The 14,023-nt window shown below is 39.7% G+C and overlaps 1 protein-coding gene across 5 annotated transcripts in view; it reads right to left on the reverse strand.

The window, feature by feature from the left end:
* The window catches only part of diaph3 (diaphanous-related formin 3), a 161,551-nt gene that overhangs the window by 43,665 nt on the left and 103,863 nt on the right, over window positions 1-14,023 (reverse strand). For 4 of the 5 annotated variants that reach the window (XM_087839718.1, XM_087839711.1, XM_087839696.1 and 1 more), the window contains 2 exons: window positions 11,314-11,409; window positions 10,625-10,687 (listed from right to left, as the gene is read on the reverse strand). In XM_087839718.1, the coding sequence (XP_087695844.1) occupies window positions 10,625-10,687; window positions 11,314-11,409 (159 nt within the window). The remainder of the gene's footprint in view (window positions 1-10,624; window positions 10,688-11,313; window positions 11,410-14,023) is intronic. The other variant, XM_087839700.1, reaches the window with a different exon arrangement.

Genomic DNA, 14,023 nt, shown 5'->3' on the forward strand with positions numbered 1-14,023 from the left:
TTCTCACACTCATACTGAGCTCATGCAGGCTGGCCAGTCTAACACTTTCCCCTGTAATACAGGAAAAAGCACAGAAATAAGCACAGCTGTCATCCAGGGACAACTTCAAGTCTATGTGTGCTAGTAAGTTGAATAAGGGTTGTTAAAGTTTCCAATAGTTTAGTCTTAGACACAGAACTGAAAACGCCAATCTTATTCTCAAATACATCATATAAGAACAGCTCACTCTGTGCTTTCCCCCCTTCCTCAAACAAACAAGAAGAATCCCTTCTAGCAAGAACTCAGTGTTCTTACCTCTACATTATGCCACAGCTGACAATGACATTTACTGCATGGCTCCTTCAGAGATTTGGGCTACTTCCACAGTCAACTGGCTAATTTTCAAATACAGTCCAAATTTTTAAACATGAGGTTGTTTCTATGACCTATGAACCTGTGACCTCCAAACTTGACATTAGGGCGAAAAAACCCCCCCCCCACTTCTTAGAGTGTGTATAAATTCATTAGAAAATAAGAGACAAACTGCCCTTTTGATCTCTTCTAGAAAAGAAATGGGCCTGTGCACAGCATGGTGCAGAAATGTTATTTCACCAGAATGAGATGTGTCAACAAAACATAAGCACTTAAAAATGATCTTTGAGCAATATTACTAGAGCTGACGTCAATTTTTTAAAAAACAGAGTATCACGGCCATTGGTTCAGTAATATTAAATTGGTTTTGGTTATGTGCTGAGGATGATTAACGCACTATGACTAATCTACCTGCGCTTGACCAAAACCAAGGTGATAATACATTTCTTTCCCCTTAATAGTACTGAAAAGCATTATACAAAAACTGTACAAGTTAGTAACAGTGAGATTGAAAAGTGTTTGGACAGGATATTGAGTTACAACTTCTCTTATTGCATTATATCTTACACAATTATTTATCATTTGTCTATTGCCAGTGGACATAGCTGGAACCGCCACACATAAGGCTTCACATATGTTTATAAATCAGTTAATCAGCATTTATTAATGTCCAGCTACATTATGCACTATCAAACATGAATATATTGTAGTGATTATACATGTGTGAAACATGAATGCTGTTTGTATTTATTCTTTTGAAGAAAATTAAACAAATTTTTCTCTTGAAAGCTCTGCTGTTTGTTGCAATGTTGTACTTCAGTGCGAGCAGACCTCAAATTGAGAATAAGGAGATGCATACAACAGTAGAGCTGATGCAGTCAAATATACCCCAACATCTCTGCCTGTTTTAAGCACTAGCAGAAAATGAGCAATTTTCTGTTATTTTAGTTTGCAATTGTAAAGTTATACAGTATCAAAACAATTGTTATAAATAATTCCGCTTGGCTGGAGACGCTCCTGCACGCTGAATAAAATCTGTGTGTATGTGAACGCGTGCCAGCCTTTGTGGACAAACACAGAACTATCTGTGAAATACATTTAGACAGTCTCTTTCCTCTTTGGCTGACATTGTAATTACCATTCAAACTAGCCAGGCTAATTACCTCCCTGTAAAGAAAAAATAATCAGGTTTGTGCACAAATCAAAACTAGCCACAGATGCCACGGCCTAAAAACCAAAACAATCATCAAGTCTACTGGGCATGATTATTATGTTTTCTATTTAATCAAAACTTGCATTAAGATTTAAAGTCATCAATTATTCTTTCAATGACTTTTCCAAAGATTATTATATAAATCTGTATAGTATTCATTATATTCTGTCAATCATATTCTCTGTTGAATTTGTTATTGTTTAATTTGAACCCATATTCCCACAGGGCTCTAATGTGATTAATTAAGGATAATTAATATGGGCGATTTATAAAATATGTTTCACTGTCCCGTGCAATTTTTACTTCATTAGTTAAACTGGATGGAAATGATATGTCAAAAACATGAACTTTTCAGGAATTTTAATACTGATGTTTTAACATTAAAGTAACACATTTTAAGACTAACAGTGAAGGAGGTCAGGTAAAAAGTCTCATTTTCTTGATTTTCAAAAGTCAAGAACGCCAAATGCACTATTGTAAGTCTTTTTCTAACAACTATAAATATGAAGAAAAGAACTGTAACCAGTGTAATCAGTCGTTCAATAAAGGTCAACAGTGACAGTTAAGCCAGATTTATATTACAGTCACTGGGTGTCCAAAATAAACGTAAAAAAATATAGTACATAAAAAATATCCAGGCTACACAACACTGAATGAGCAATGTCAGTCTTAAAAATAAATATTTTTATCCATGCCCTTTGCCAGCCAGCAGCTATTTCCGTTCCTTTACTCTTCTGCCCCGTATCTGCTTTATTGTGATGCTAAACAGTGAGTTTTGACATTCAGAAAGGCCCTGCCAAAGGACAGGCCAGTGGATGCAGTAGAGAAGAGAAGGCCTTAATGGGTTCAACTGGAATGGAAAGCATCTGTTAGTCTCCACAGGCTGGAGGAGAGAGAAATGTCAAGTATGGTTATTATAGAGCAGACACCAGCTCTAGGAATTTTCACCTGAATGAAAAACAGTCTCTGACAATGCGCATGCACGAGCTACATCTGCGCACATTAATAGCTTTACTGGGGTGGTGAAAAAACCCACTCACGCCACGGTGCCCATATAAAAAGTAATGTGTCATACATTCACACACGAACATACAAAGCACATACATAACACTTAGTTCTACTGTTATCAGTGTTGAACACAACATTTTTCCTGCAGGTAGCCTGTATATTTTCCTACTGCCTGGGATGACAGCATATTTCACTTCACGTCGACTGCTGTGCCGCATGTTCAGCGCGAGTCCACTGTGTTTCCCAGACAGAGAGGAGAGAGGCTGCAGCTTGAAACATAAACTATACCCAAGAGAGGTGTCATTCTTGTGCTATCAGACTTTTTCTTCACTGAAAGACAGAGACTGCCCCGTCTGAATTATTTTAACACTTTTAAATCATGTGCATGTTCCTAAATATATTTTACATCTTGCATATATGGCTTCTTTGGGCTCAAATGCCAAGTGTGACACTCATACTGTTGAGCCCTGCATACCACAACCATCACCTTTCTTCACTTAGGGGTTGTTTTCCAAGACACTAAGAAGAATATTTCTTTTAAAAGCAAAAGGAGTGCTACTAAAATAAATAATTTTTGAGGAATGAAAAGACTGGTTCAGGTTGGGAGAGAATTAGGTTATTAAGCTACAAATGTTTCATTATAGTATGGTTACTACAAAGCTTTAAAACCATACATGCTTAGAGAATATTCTCACTAGGAGAAACTGTCATCATCTGAATGGCAGGGAAAATCACATACTTGTGAAATGTTCTTATGTTCGCAGAAAGTCCCGGAGAGGGTATTTCTTCACAGGAACACTTGAGCTTGTTTGCTAATTTGTACCCCCGAGGATGCTAATCAAAGCAAGTGCCTGAATAATGAAGCTCTTTAGCCCAGAGGCCAGAGATATATACATGGCCCTGTGCCTCAAGGCTGAGTGTCTACAAGAGGATGTGTCTGTGTGTTTGTGCGACTGTGTATGAGTTCAAGTGAATGCATGTGACTGCATGCGCTTTAATGTGTGAATGAGCCAGCATATGGACATAAAAGGGCAATATATGAAGTAGATAAGCAAAACCCAAATTCTGCTCTCTAAGGGAGGGGGGATCCAGCATCAAACAGATCTTGCTGCCTGAGGGCTGGCCTTCCCGTTCTGTCGGCATGGAAACTCCTGTCGCTGCACTTAGAGCTTCTGGATCAGTGAGGAGACACAGAGCAGGCGGAGTGGCAGCACAAGCGACTTCCACAAAGAGGAGCAGAGAGATGACGCAGTTTGGAATAATGTTTTCATTTTATCAACAAAGCTTAAAAAGTAAGCACTGGAATCACCTGTAACTTTTTCTGTGCGAGTCTGGTGGACCAAATGAATGATATCGACATGAGTCTTTACAAGAGGGGTACTAGAATTTATCATCTTTAATCACTCCTGCCTAAATTCTTGTCTTTGAGTCAAGAAAGCTTGATAGCAACATTCAAAACACATGCAAACAAATGTTGTTTGTCCTGCCAAGGTTCACATTGTAACCAGCTACAAATGATAGACTGAAAAACAAAATATGAGCGGCAGCCAAAGACAAACAAAAAAAGGCAAAGACAAGACTGATGCAGAATGTTAGTCTGTGTGGGGAAAAAGTATTTATATAGCACTTCTAAGACTACTTTAACAAAGGTATTACTACAGAGACAGAACTGAAGCACCTCTCTTTGTAGAAAGCATAGATATAAAGAGACGATAACGCTCATTTCCCTCCCATAACAACATAAGTTCATATAATCATCTCCCTAGCTCGCTCTCTTCCTGACGGCTATGTGATATGGCTGCTGGCACTGGTGAATGTGGGAGGACCAGGAATGTGTGTGGCTGGGGCGATAAGACTGCTGTAAAATTTAATTAGCACAAAGCCATGGTGAAAATGACTTCATTTCTCACTGCATTATTAACTAGAGCAGTATGTAAGAGCCTATTCTCAATCAATGTAAATAACACGCTCATGGAAGAAAGGAATGTAGAGGAGAAACAAAGAAGATGAAGACGGCAAGAAAGAAGAAAGCAATGAAATACTACAGATTTGAAAGAGATCAAAGCAGTTCTAAGAGTCACATTTAAAGAATTCAGGTGTGTATTTAAACCTAACCGCTTATGAATCATCAAACCTTTGTGCATTGACACATAAGATGTGTATCTAGGCAGTCAGAAGACGAGACAGCATGTGAAAAAAGACCAGGAGAAGCTCAAAAGCCAGCTGAATAAGAATCCAACATTAAAAGCTTCACCTGCTGTTTGGGGTCTGAGCTGGTGTGAATGGGCTGGGTGATTAGGGTCCTTGGCTCGACATGCTGAACACCACTTTCTATTTCACGATTCACAGCCTTTATTACAGCCAAGCTTCCTCATAATCCAGCTAAAAGTGGATATCTGAGGAGCCTGATCGGCTTAGGACTTGGCTAAAATGTGGGATGTACAGCACAGAGACATGGAGCAGAGTGCAGAGGTGTTCGTTATCATCTGTTTTCTATTTAGGACTGAACAGTGGAGCTCGGTTTGTGTGTGTGTGGAAGCATGTGTGTCCAGTCTACAGTGACCTCACTGGCCAGACTAATTCACTTCCTCATCTTCTTACTTTCTGGAAAGGACTATAAGATAACAGGGACTGCCATTTCTTACTGTAATGATCATAGCGCATGTAACCTCTCTTTCTTTAACTGGTGGGCCAATCAAACACATCTTTGCATGGAAATAATCACATATACAGCAATTAATTTTTTTTTTTTAAATCTCGGTCGTTTTCATTTTTGCATTCATATTTCTCTGCAAATGCACCTTCATGCTTTCTGTTTAAGTCTGTTTCACATGACACATTCACTGTATGCCGCCCATATGTAAATTAACGCTCACCAAAATTTGTCAGAATTTTTTTTTCTATACACCACTAAATAAGGATTGAAGAAATTCATACATGCCATTAATGAATAATTGGTAACTTTTGCAGAAGTTGTCCAATTACAACAGTCATTAGTTTTGGCACAAAGTGATGTTTGCCCCAAAAAAACCAAAAAACCCTTTCCGATAAAAAACACCTCTGCATATTCAGGAAGCAGCAGCCCATGTGGGAGCCATTAAAAGCCATTTTTATTACCTATGTCCTTGCCTTTAAGGCAGTACAAGAAGTAAACAGCATCTTGATTACATCGAGTGTGACATGTCACATAATCTTAATTACTGCCTGTATTACACATGGGGAACATGGTGCATTTGCAAATAAATGCCATACAGTTGCCCTAAGACAGACACTAGGTAGATGCCGCTTCTGGCCTTTAAATTAAGGGAAGATGGATTGTGCATGGACATTGCTGGTTAAATCTTTAGACCACTACCAGTAAATATGTGGCAATTAATTGCCAGCAGATCAAGAAGAAATCCTAAGTGGCCAGCAGATCAGACTGTATTGACACAGGCTGCTTACATGTGTGAATGAGTGCAAATGTAAGCATGTGGAAGGGCATTGTTGCAAAAGATTCTATTATTCTCATCAAAGTCTGGATTAAAAAAAATGAAATCGCTTCTTTTTGGGCTCTCTACAACCCTCAATTACTATTCCACAAGTCGCACCGCAAAGGCTAGACCTAATTACAACAGCCACTTTGTTAAGGTGCCCTCTTGCTCCATCTGTTCAATGAATGTGTGCACCGGCTCAGACATGCACATGCACACACACCAAGTGCAGCACTTCAGACAGACAGGCAAAGGCAGGTCAAGGTACATTTTCCCATCTGGATATACCTTTGTCGACAAGAACAGTTAAACATCTAAAGCAACAATCAAGTGTGGCGATAAGAGACACATTGTGACTCCAAGTGGCCAGATGACTGTGGACATGACTACAGAGAGCAGTACACCTGTCCAAGCCTTAGACACGGCTAACAGTGCAACCCCAGAATGGCCTTTAACCTTCTCCGTGCACATGATTAAAATACAGGGTAAAAGCTGACAGTTTTTATGCATGTATGCATGAGTACGTGTGTGTGAAAGTGAACATTGTTCCGGCTGAGAAGCTTCTTGACAATAATCTGTCACTTTAATGAAAAGCGCGCGGGCCGCATGTGATGTGTGGATGATATATGATGACCAAATGTGGATAAATCAGCAACTTTTACAGTTACACTTTTAAAACAATGACGTGTTGCATCAATTGAAATAGATCTAGTAAGGAGAGAGGCTGTGCTGCTTTTTTTTTTTGTCTCGAGTTCACTGAAATGTTTAATAATCCTTTTTTTCTGCTTATGCCATGTCTGGAGAAAAGCGGCAAGGCAAAGAAGAAATAAAAGAAAACTTAAAGATGAGACTTAGGAAGTTTTGAGGGACTGGTAGCTTTCACACGTTTTTCTTGAAAGAACAAGAATATGAAAAGGATTGAAAAAGCACATATGCAATCTGCAGGATACAGTCATCCTGCAGTGAAATCCACATATCGTAGTCTATAAGTGGCCCAATCAAAAAAGACTAGCATCTAACGGCAGATTCCACTTGAGTATCCAGCCCCAGGAAGCTCCAGCAATGCTAGCTTTTCACCCGCATGTGAGCACACGAGAACACACAGAGTCAGGTGGAAACAAACTTTCTATTTTATTGTACTTTTTGAACTTCCATTTTAACTGCACACTCACCCCAGTTTCATCGTAATGATTTTCTTCAGAACAACCTCTCAAAGACACCGTGGGTTGAGTCTCAAATTAAGTCGATTAGTCATCTTCCACTACCACTTGCACCTATACCCAAGCCATTTAAAATCAGCACTGAATAGCCGCCTGCACGAACCAAGTATCTGACATTACACAGAAATAAATTCAGCAAAAAGGGTCATAAAGTTGACTCGTCGAACACATAGGACAGAAGATCTCCAATAACTAGAGGCTTACTTTTAGGCATTAATGCTTTCAACTGCAAGTAAGGAGCAAAAAAAACTTGGTAAAAGGGATAAGTGACTTTGTGAAGTGACCTTTACATCAATTTCAAGCTCTAGTTCAGAGCTATATCACACATGATAATTGTTAGGTCGGGTGTCACTAAAGACATCTGAAGTAATTGCTCTTAAAGACAAAGACATTTACTCCTTCATAGATCCCATTCCACCCCACACTTTCCATAATAGATCATCCAAGACAAGGGCATTACACAATGCACCTCTGGCTTGTGCTGTGTTGCACACTTTCTGTGTTTTCCTTTTCTCTGTCTTTCTGTCAAACACGACCATTAAACATGCAGCTGTGTGATTTCCCTTGATATGTACATGCACACACCAGCATGGGAGTCAGCAAGGCTGTGATGAGATCTTGCAAAGAAGCCAGAAATGACCAGAGAGCGCCTGGAGAGATGTTTTCAGAAGGACACAGTTAAAAAGCTATGGCTGCTTTATAGATTCAATAAGTATCTTACACCTGTGTGGCTAACCACCATCGATCCATCATTCTGTGGAGCCCAATCCAATTTAGAGTGTTGAGGAGCCCCAGAGCCCCAGAGCCTTATCCTAACCCAGGCCACAGCCATCGTAAAGCCTGCTTACCTTCATCTCCTAAAGTCTGCTGGTGTTTCTGTGTACTTTTATGTCTATGTGTGTACGTGTGCTCGGGGAGACTGCAGACCTAGCTAAACACCTTAGCTGCTGGCTCATGTTAAAGTGTGCTGAGCCAATTTAGGGGTAGACCAGGAGACAAGATGTGAGAGACAGAGGATGCTGAGGAAAATTAAGGGACTCAAACTGGGGCCCAACCTCAAATCAAAGAGTGCATGAAAGCGAAGGGGAAAGGGATAAAAAGAGAGAGACTGCATTCATTTGTGTGCAACAAGCAGTGTAGGAGACTGCAAACCATCTTCTAATCCTGTTTTCTATTCCGTGGCAATCAAACTCATCATGACTACAAAGTACTATAACCATTATCAAACTACTCCACAGTCTCATCACACTGTGATAGGCAGCACTCTAAAAATCTGCCATCTGATTTGTTTGGCACCGACAACAGAGTGGTGTACTCGAGACTCCCTTGGTGCAAAAACTTAATGGCACCATGCATGTTCAGATTGACCATTCAAATCTCTCTCCTTTACCACTAATTACAGTATCTTCTGGCGCAGATGTTTCTGTTTTAATTCTCTTTGCTGCTCCACTGGAGTGAAGCAAGACCCCTGAGATCAATTATTAAAGGGTATTTAAAACAGTGGGAAAAGGAGGTGGTAGCGTGGTGTGAAAGTGAAAGCAGCTGTTTAAGTGCTTGTGCCGCCGACTAAACTTCATCACCTCCCAAATAAACAGAGAGCATCCTGTGGGTTTCACTCACTCCAACGACTAAACTCTGGGCAATTAAGGCCTGGATCTCTGTAGGAGTAAAGGAGAGAAGGGAAATGGGAAAGAAGGGGTGAGGTAGGAGCAGTGGAGACACTCCATACCAATAACAGGCAATTATGTATGGGGAGGGCCATTGCATGGCCATGAGTGTATAGAAGAAGACAGCGGGGATATGGGATGGTAGGGAAATGAGGAGGAGTGTTATTTAGGAGGCAGATGGCAGAGAGGGGGAAATTAAGATGAATGGGCACTGAGAGGGCTGAGCTGGTGCTGGGGCTGGGCAGAGAAAAGTAATTAGCTGTGTTTGCTCTGGGAGGCTGGCAGTGAGTATGATGCCTGCAGTGACAGGCTAAAGCCTTGAGCATTATTAATCAACACGCCATGTCTGAAGCTGCCAGTAGGGGGCAGCTGGGTCAGCAACCTTCCAGCAACTTCTTACCTGCACCACACCCCATGGGGTCTTTTGCACCACATGGACACTGAGCAGCAGCTCCTTTACAGTTCACACTGTTATTATTTACTCTAATCCCCTGCTAATAGTACAAAGCTTTGGCTTGTTCCCTCTTAGAGTTACTGGCTCACTCACTCGCTCTCTCTCTCTCTCTCTCTCTCTCTCTCTCACACACACACACACACACACACACACACACACACACACACTGCACTGAGTCCATTTTTTTCTCTCACATTATTCCTAACTTTCGCCCTTACCAAGTGGCTCTATATCACGCCATTTCTCTCCATTTCTTATGTTACAGCCACATCTGTCTCTTTCCTCCCACCCTATATATATCCCTCCCCCTCATCCCTTTCCAATCTAATTTCAGATAAGCTGTAGCAGAACAACAGAGCCAGGCCCTTTATCATTGCCATCAATGATGTGGGTGGATTGAGCGTGAATAATTTTATTCATGTGTGCCTGCACTTGGCCGACTGGGATTCCAATTACAAATAATAAGAGGTAATAGGGTTACAGAATAATTTTTTAAGTGCTTCGGTGATGATTGTAGAACCTTTGACAAAAGAAAGCTGTTGTTTACAGCTAAATGCACAATATCTGTTCACAAGTATGAGTAATATAGGATAACTGAATTTAGCATAATTAGTAGCCAATCCAATCGCCATTCTAAGGACATCATACAGATAGATGTCTTAACATTAAAACTATAATATGAACGTACTAAATGACGATGACGAATATTAAATACCTGAAGCAATCTAGGCTACAAGTGGCTTATATCCAATGTGTATCATAGCACTTTATCTGTATGCCTCAGCACAGTCCATAGGTCAGACTTGATAAATTCCAAACAAAAATGTTATTCTCTCCTGGATTTAAAGAATGTGAAAGAACCCGGCTACTACAAAAACACTGCATTCAAAATGCCTCACTTACGACACAATTTAGGAGCCTTATCAAACTGAGCCACCGGAACAACCCACACACTACTTTCACAGAATTTCAAACCTAACTTTCTTAACATCCACACATAGCACTGACTCAAATTGCTTTACCAATAGTCTTTCATAATTGCAGAAAGAACACGCAAGGTCACTAAAAGCTAAAGGAACAAATAACAAGGTGACTTAACACACAAAAAGGCAGGACATATATGAATTTGCAATATAACACATGCAAGAGCAGTTTAAGGTTGATTTCCAAGAGCAGATGAAAGATAGCGCTGAACGTGCTTTAGGCTTTAACAGGTTTTTTTTATCTTGTGTTTTTACCATAGTTAACAGGCCTGAGGACCTGGCGGAAGGAGCTGGGGCTGATCGTCTGGTGGTGGTTATCTGTAAGGAGGGCAGTGGACAAATAATGCCAACATGTACAGTACTAAGTGGGATTAGAAAGATGATGTGTCGGCATTGGCCCAGTGATGAACAGCTGTGAAGTGAAGTTCATTAGCAAGAAATAATGTTTTTCGAGGCACAGCTAATAAGTTTAAGGTGCCAGTGTCAATGTTTAGTCACCAATCATTTCCAAACGCGTTCAAATCACATCTTGGATTTACATTTAATTTTTCACATCTTGCGTTTGGAATTAAGAAACCCAGAGGGGGAAGGAAAAAACACAAGATCCACACATCAAACAGTTGTAGGAATTGTGTCAGCTGAAGACTCTCTGGCGCTGTGCTGCTGGCAAGAATGTGTACAAACAACAAACCAGTGTATTTTGCAATTTACTGAGAATGAGAGAAAATGAAGCCAAAACATAAGAACCTGAGGATGCATTCAATTTGCTCAACTTTTAAAAAAAAAATAAGAAAAAATATAAATGCATGAAGGTGACAGGTTAGAGCTAGAAGTCATTATTTAAACATCTGATTGGAATTCCATCAGTGTTTTGCCAGACAGTGTGTGTACTTGGTTTCTGTGTGTGTGGGTCGTTCTGTATGAATGTGGGATATTAGACTCACCTCTGGGTCTTGGCGCTCTCTTCCTGCGGTCTCTGAATGCAGCTCCTGACTGTAGGGCTTCCAGCAAACTATCCATCACACCTGTCTCATCATTCTCTGAAAAAGCCGAAAAAAAGTGGGATTTTAGAAGAAATGCAAGAGGGGAAGAAACTAAATTCTATAACGTGTAATTTTGTTTAGTTTGCCCATACTGACTGTGTCAATTTAGAGTACATACACGTTACATTATGCCTACTATAAAAGTTATATGTCCAATATATGAAGAATCTAGGTCCAAGTCCTGCATACTGTAAGTCAGCAAGTTCTTATAAACAGCCACCCACATGAATGCAAATCCTAATGATTTAGTAAGGGAAGTAGTATTGACAATAAATCTATCAAAAAATAAATTAAAAAATATTTTACAGCAGTGAAGTACGGGACACACAGTATTGTGCAAATGTGTTAAACCACCTGTTATCGCTTTATATTTTGATTTGAAGGAGCCAGAATTTCATGTAATTTTTAAAGTGGTCTTAAACAAAAGCCTTCAACCTTTCAGAAGATATTTCAACATTTCTTTTGGAATTGGCTCACTCACTATCAATCCAGTCCTTGTAGCTGACCATCTTTAGAGGTTTTGTGTGTGTGTGTGTGTGTGTATTGAACTACTTAACACTGATCTATGAATCATTCAAGCACAAAAAAGGTACCCAACACAAAGGATGAACCAGTGTTGTGTCTACATGCATTAAACTGTATCTTTAGGCACTTTGTTACTAGCAGCCTGTCACTAAAACACATCATTTGTTCCCATCTACAAAAATGCCAAAGACAACACAATTCACAAGACATAAAATAGTATTTTTGCAGCACAATGTGATTCCCAAAAATGGTGTGCTGTGAGTCCTTAACTTTTTTTTTAGGAAATTAAACAAGTGGAGGACAAAAGAACTGGCCAGCCTAAAAATCTACAATCTAAATCTATGAGTAACATCTGAAAATGAGAAGAAATAGGAAATCCAGCAAAGACCTGCCATAGGACCTGAGAATATTGGGACCTTTAGTTTATGCATCTACTGTTCATCAACAGTTTCAGTGAACTGTTGGCTGATAATACGCCATTTTTAAGGAAAACGGGATGAAAACGTTGAGGAATGCCAAATTACACAAGAACTGGTCTGCACAAAGTAAAATATTTGTATCAAATCGTCATCAATATGTACTCAGGAAGTCAGGAGACAGGAAAAACACTGAGTGTCTGTAGCCATGTTATGGAGGCTCTGTCATGGTTTGGGCATGGAGTTCAAGCAATAGTGTTAGGAACCTTGTCAAAATATATTAATCACAAATGGAGAAAAGTACCATCAGCTATGATCCACGATGCAATACCAGCACCTGATTGGCAACAGCTCAATTTGTTAACACGACAATGAACCCAAGCACACTGCCAATGTAAGCAGCGTGGGATCATCAGAGAACAGAACAAAAGGCAAAGAAGAGTTCTGAATGTTCTTCAAGAAGCCCGGAGAACTATACCTGAAAGCTACTTAAAGAAATGACAAGAAAGCTGCCTAAGAGAGTACGCATTCTGTTTTGAATTACATACTGCTCTACGCATGTCTGGAGATTCAGTAAATCACTAGCAAAATAAAAGAAAAAGAAGTGGTTCAAGAGTATAAGGGAATGAACGAAATGTTATGAAACTGAAATAAATCAAAGTTGTGAACATCGTGTTTCAGAGTGTTTAATTATTTTTTTGACTTAAAAGATCTAATCCTTGCTTTGTAGAAGCAGAGAAACTACTAGAATGCTGATAATGTGTTGAAAGGGAAATACTTTGACATTTAAATCATGGTGTTTTTGTTTGGTGGAACTGAAAACCTGGCCCTGACACCTGAGGGAAATGATAGACCTGACCAGTAATATGCATTGAAAATAGAAAGAAAAACAGCCAACAGTCAGGTATACTATATGGGCATGTAAAGGGACAAAACACACTGTGTTTGCCATGCTAATGTGTGTGGGGGTGTTTTCTTTTAAATGCTGTGGTGTGTGTTGCCTATAAAATTTTAATTGTTTTGTCAAGCTTCCTTGAAAATATGAAAAGTACCCTAAATGGTACAGCTTTTTTTCATAAGCTACTTCATAGCTTGGCCAAGATGTACCATCAACCAAGGTGTGACTACTGAGTCCCACCACTGATTTAGTGAAAGGTAGGAGGACTTTGCTTTGATTAAGGTTCTGTGTATTTTTCTCACTCCTTCATTTCGCCTGATTCCCCGTGGAACAATAACACACACCAGAGGAGAAAGAAAATAAAATCAAATTCTATGACTGCAACTGGGACTCTGCAACTCTACTTGGACCTTTATTGGTCTAAAGGTCCTGGCATTCTATGATGATATGAAATATTTAATATTCATATTATATATGATATAATATTCATATCACAGCACATATGGGTACAGTAATCCCATTTGTGCATATGGTGGTGACAGCATTATAGTCCAGAACACTAGCATGTAACCTAATTATTGTAATAATTGATGCACTCAGGCGCATTTAACTTTAAGTTTATTAGCTAGACCAATCAAATACGACCTATCAACTATAACTCTTTTTTGGGTGGGTCTAACACAGGGGCAACCTTTAACACCCAAAGAGCCATTTGGACCCGGTTTCGACGCAAAAGAAAACACTGGGAGCCGCAAATACTTTTTGACATCTA

This window comes from Neolamprologus brichardi, chromosome 1 (assembly GCF_056152115.1).
Source record: "Neolamprologus brichardi isolate AB-2024 chromosome 1, ASM5615211v1, whole genome shotgun sequence".
NCBI classification, from domain to species: domain Eukaryota; kingdom Metazoa; phylum Chordata; class Actinopteri; order Cichliformes; family Cichlidae; genus Neolamprologus; species Neolamprologus brichardi.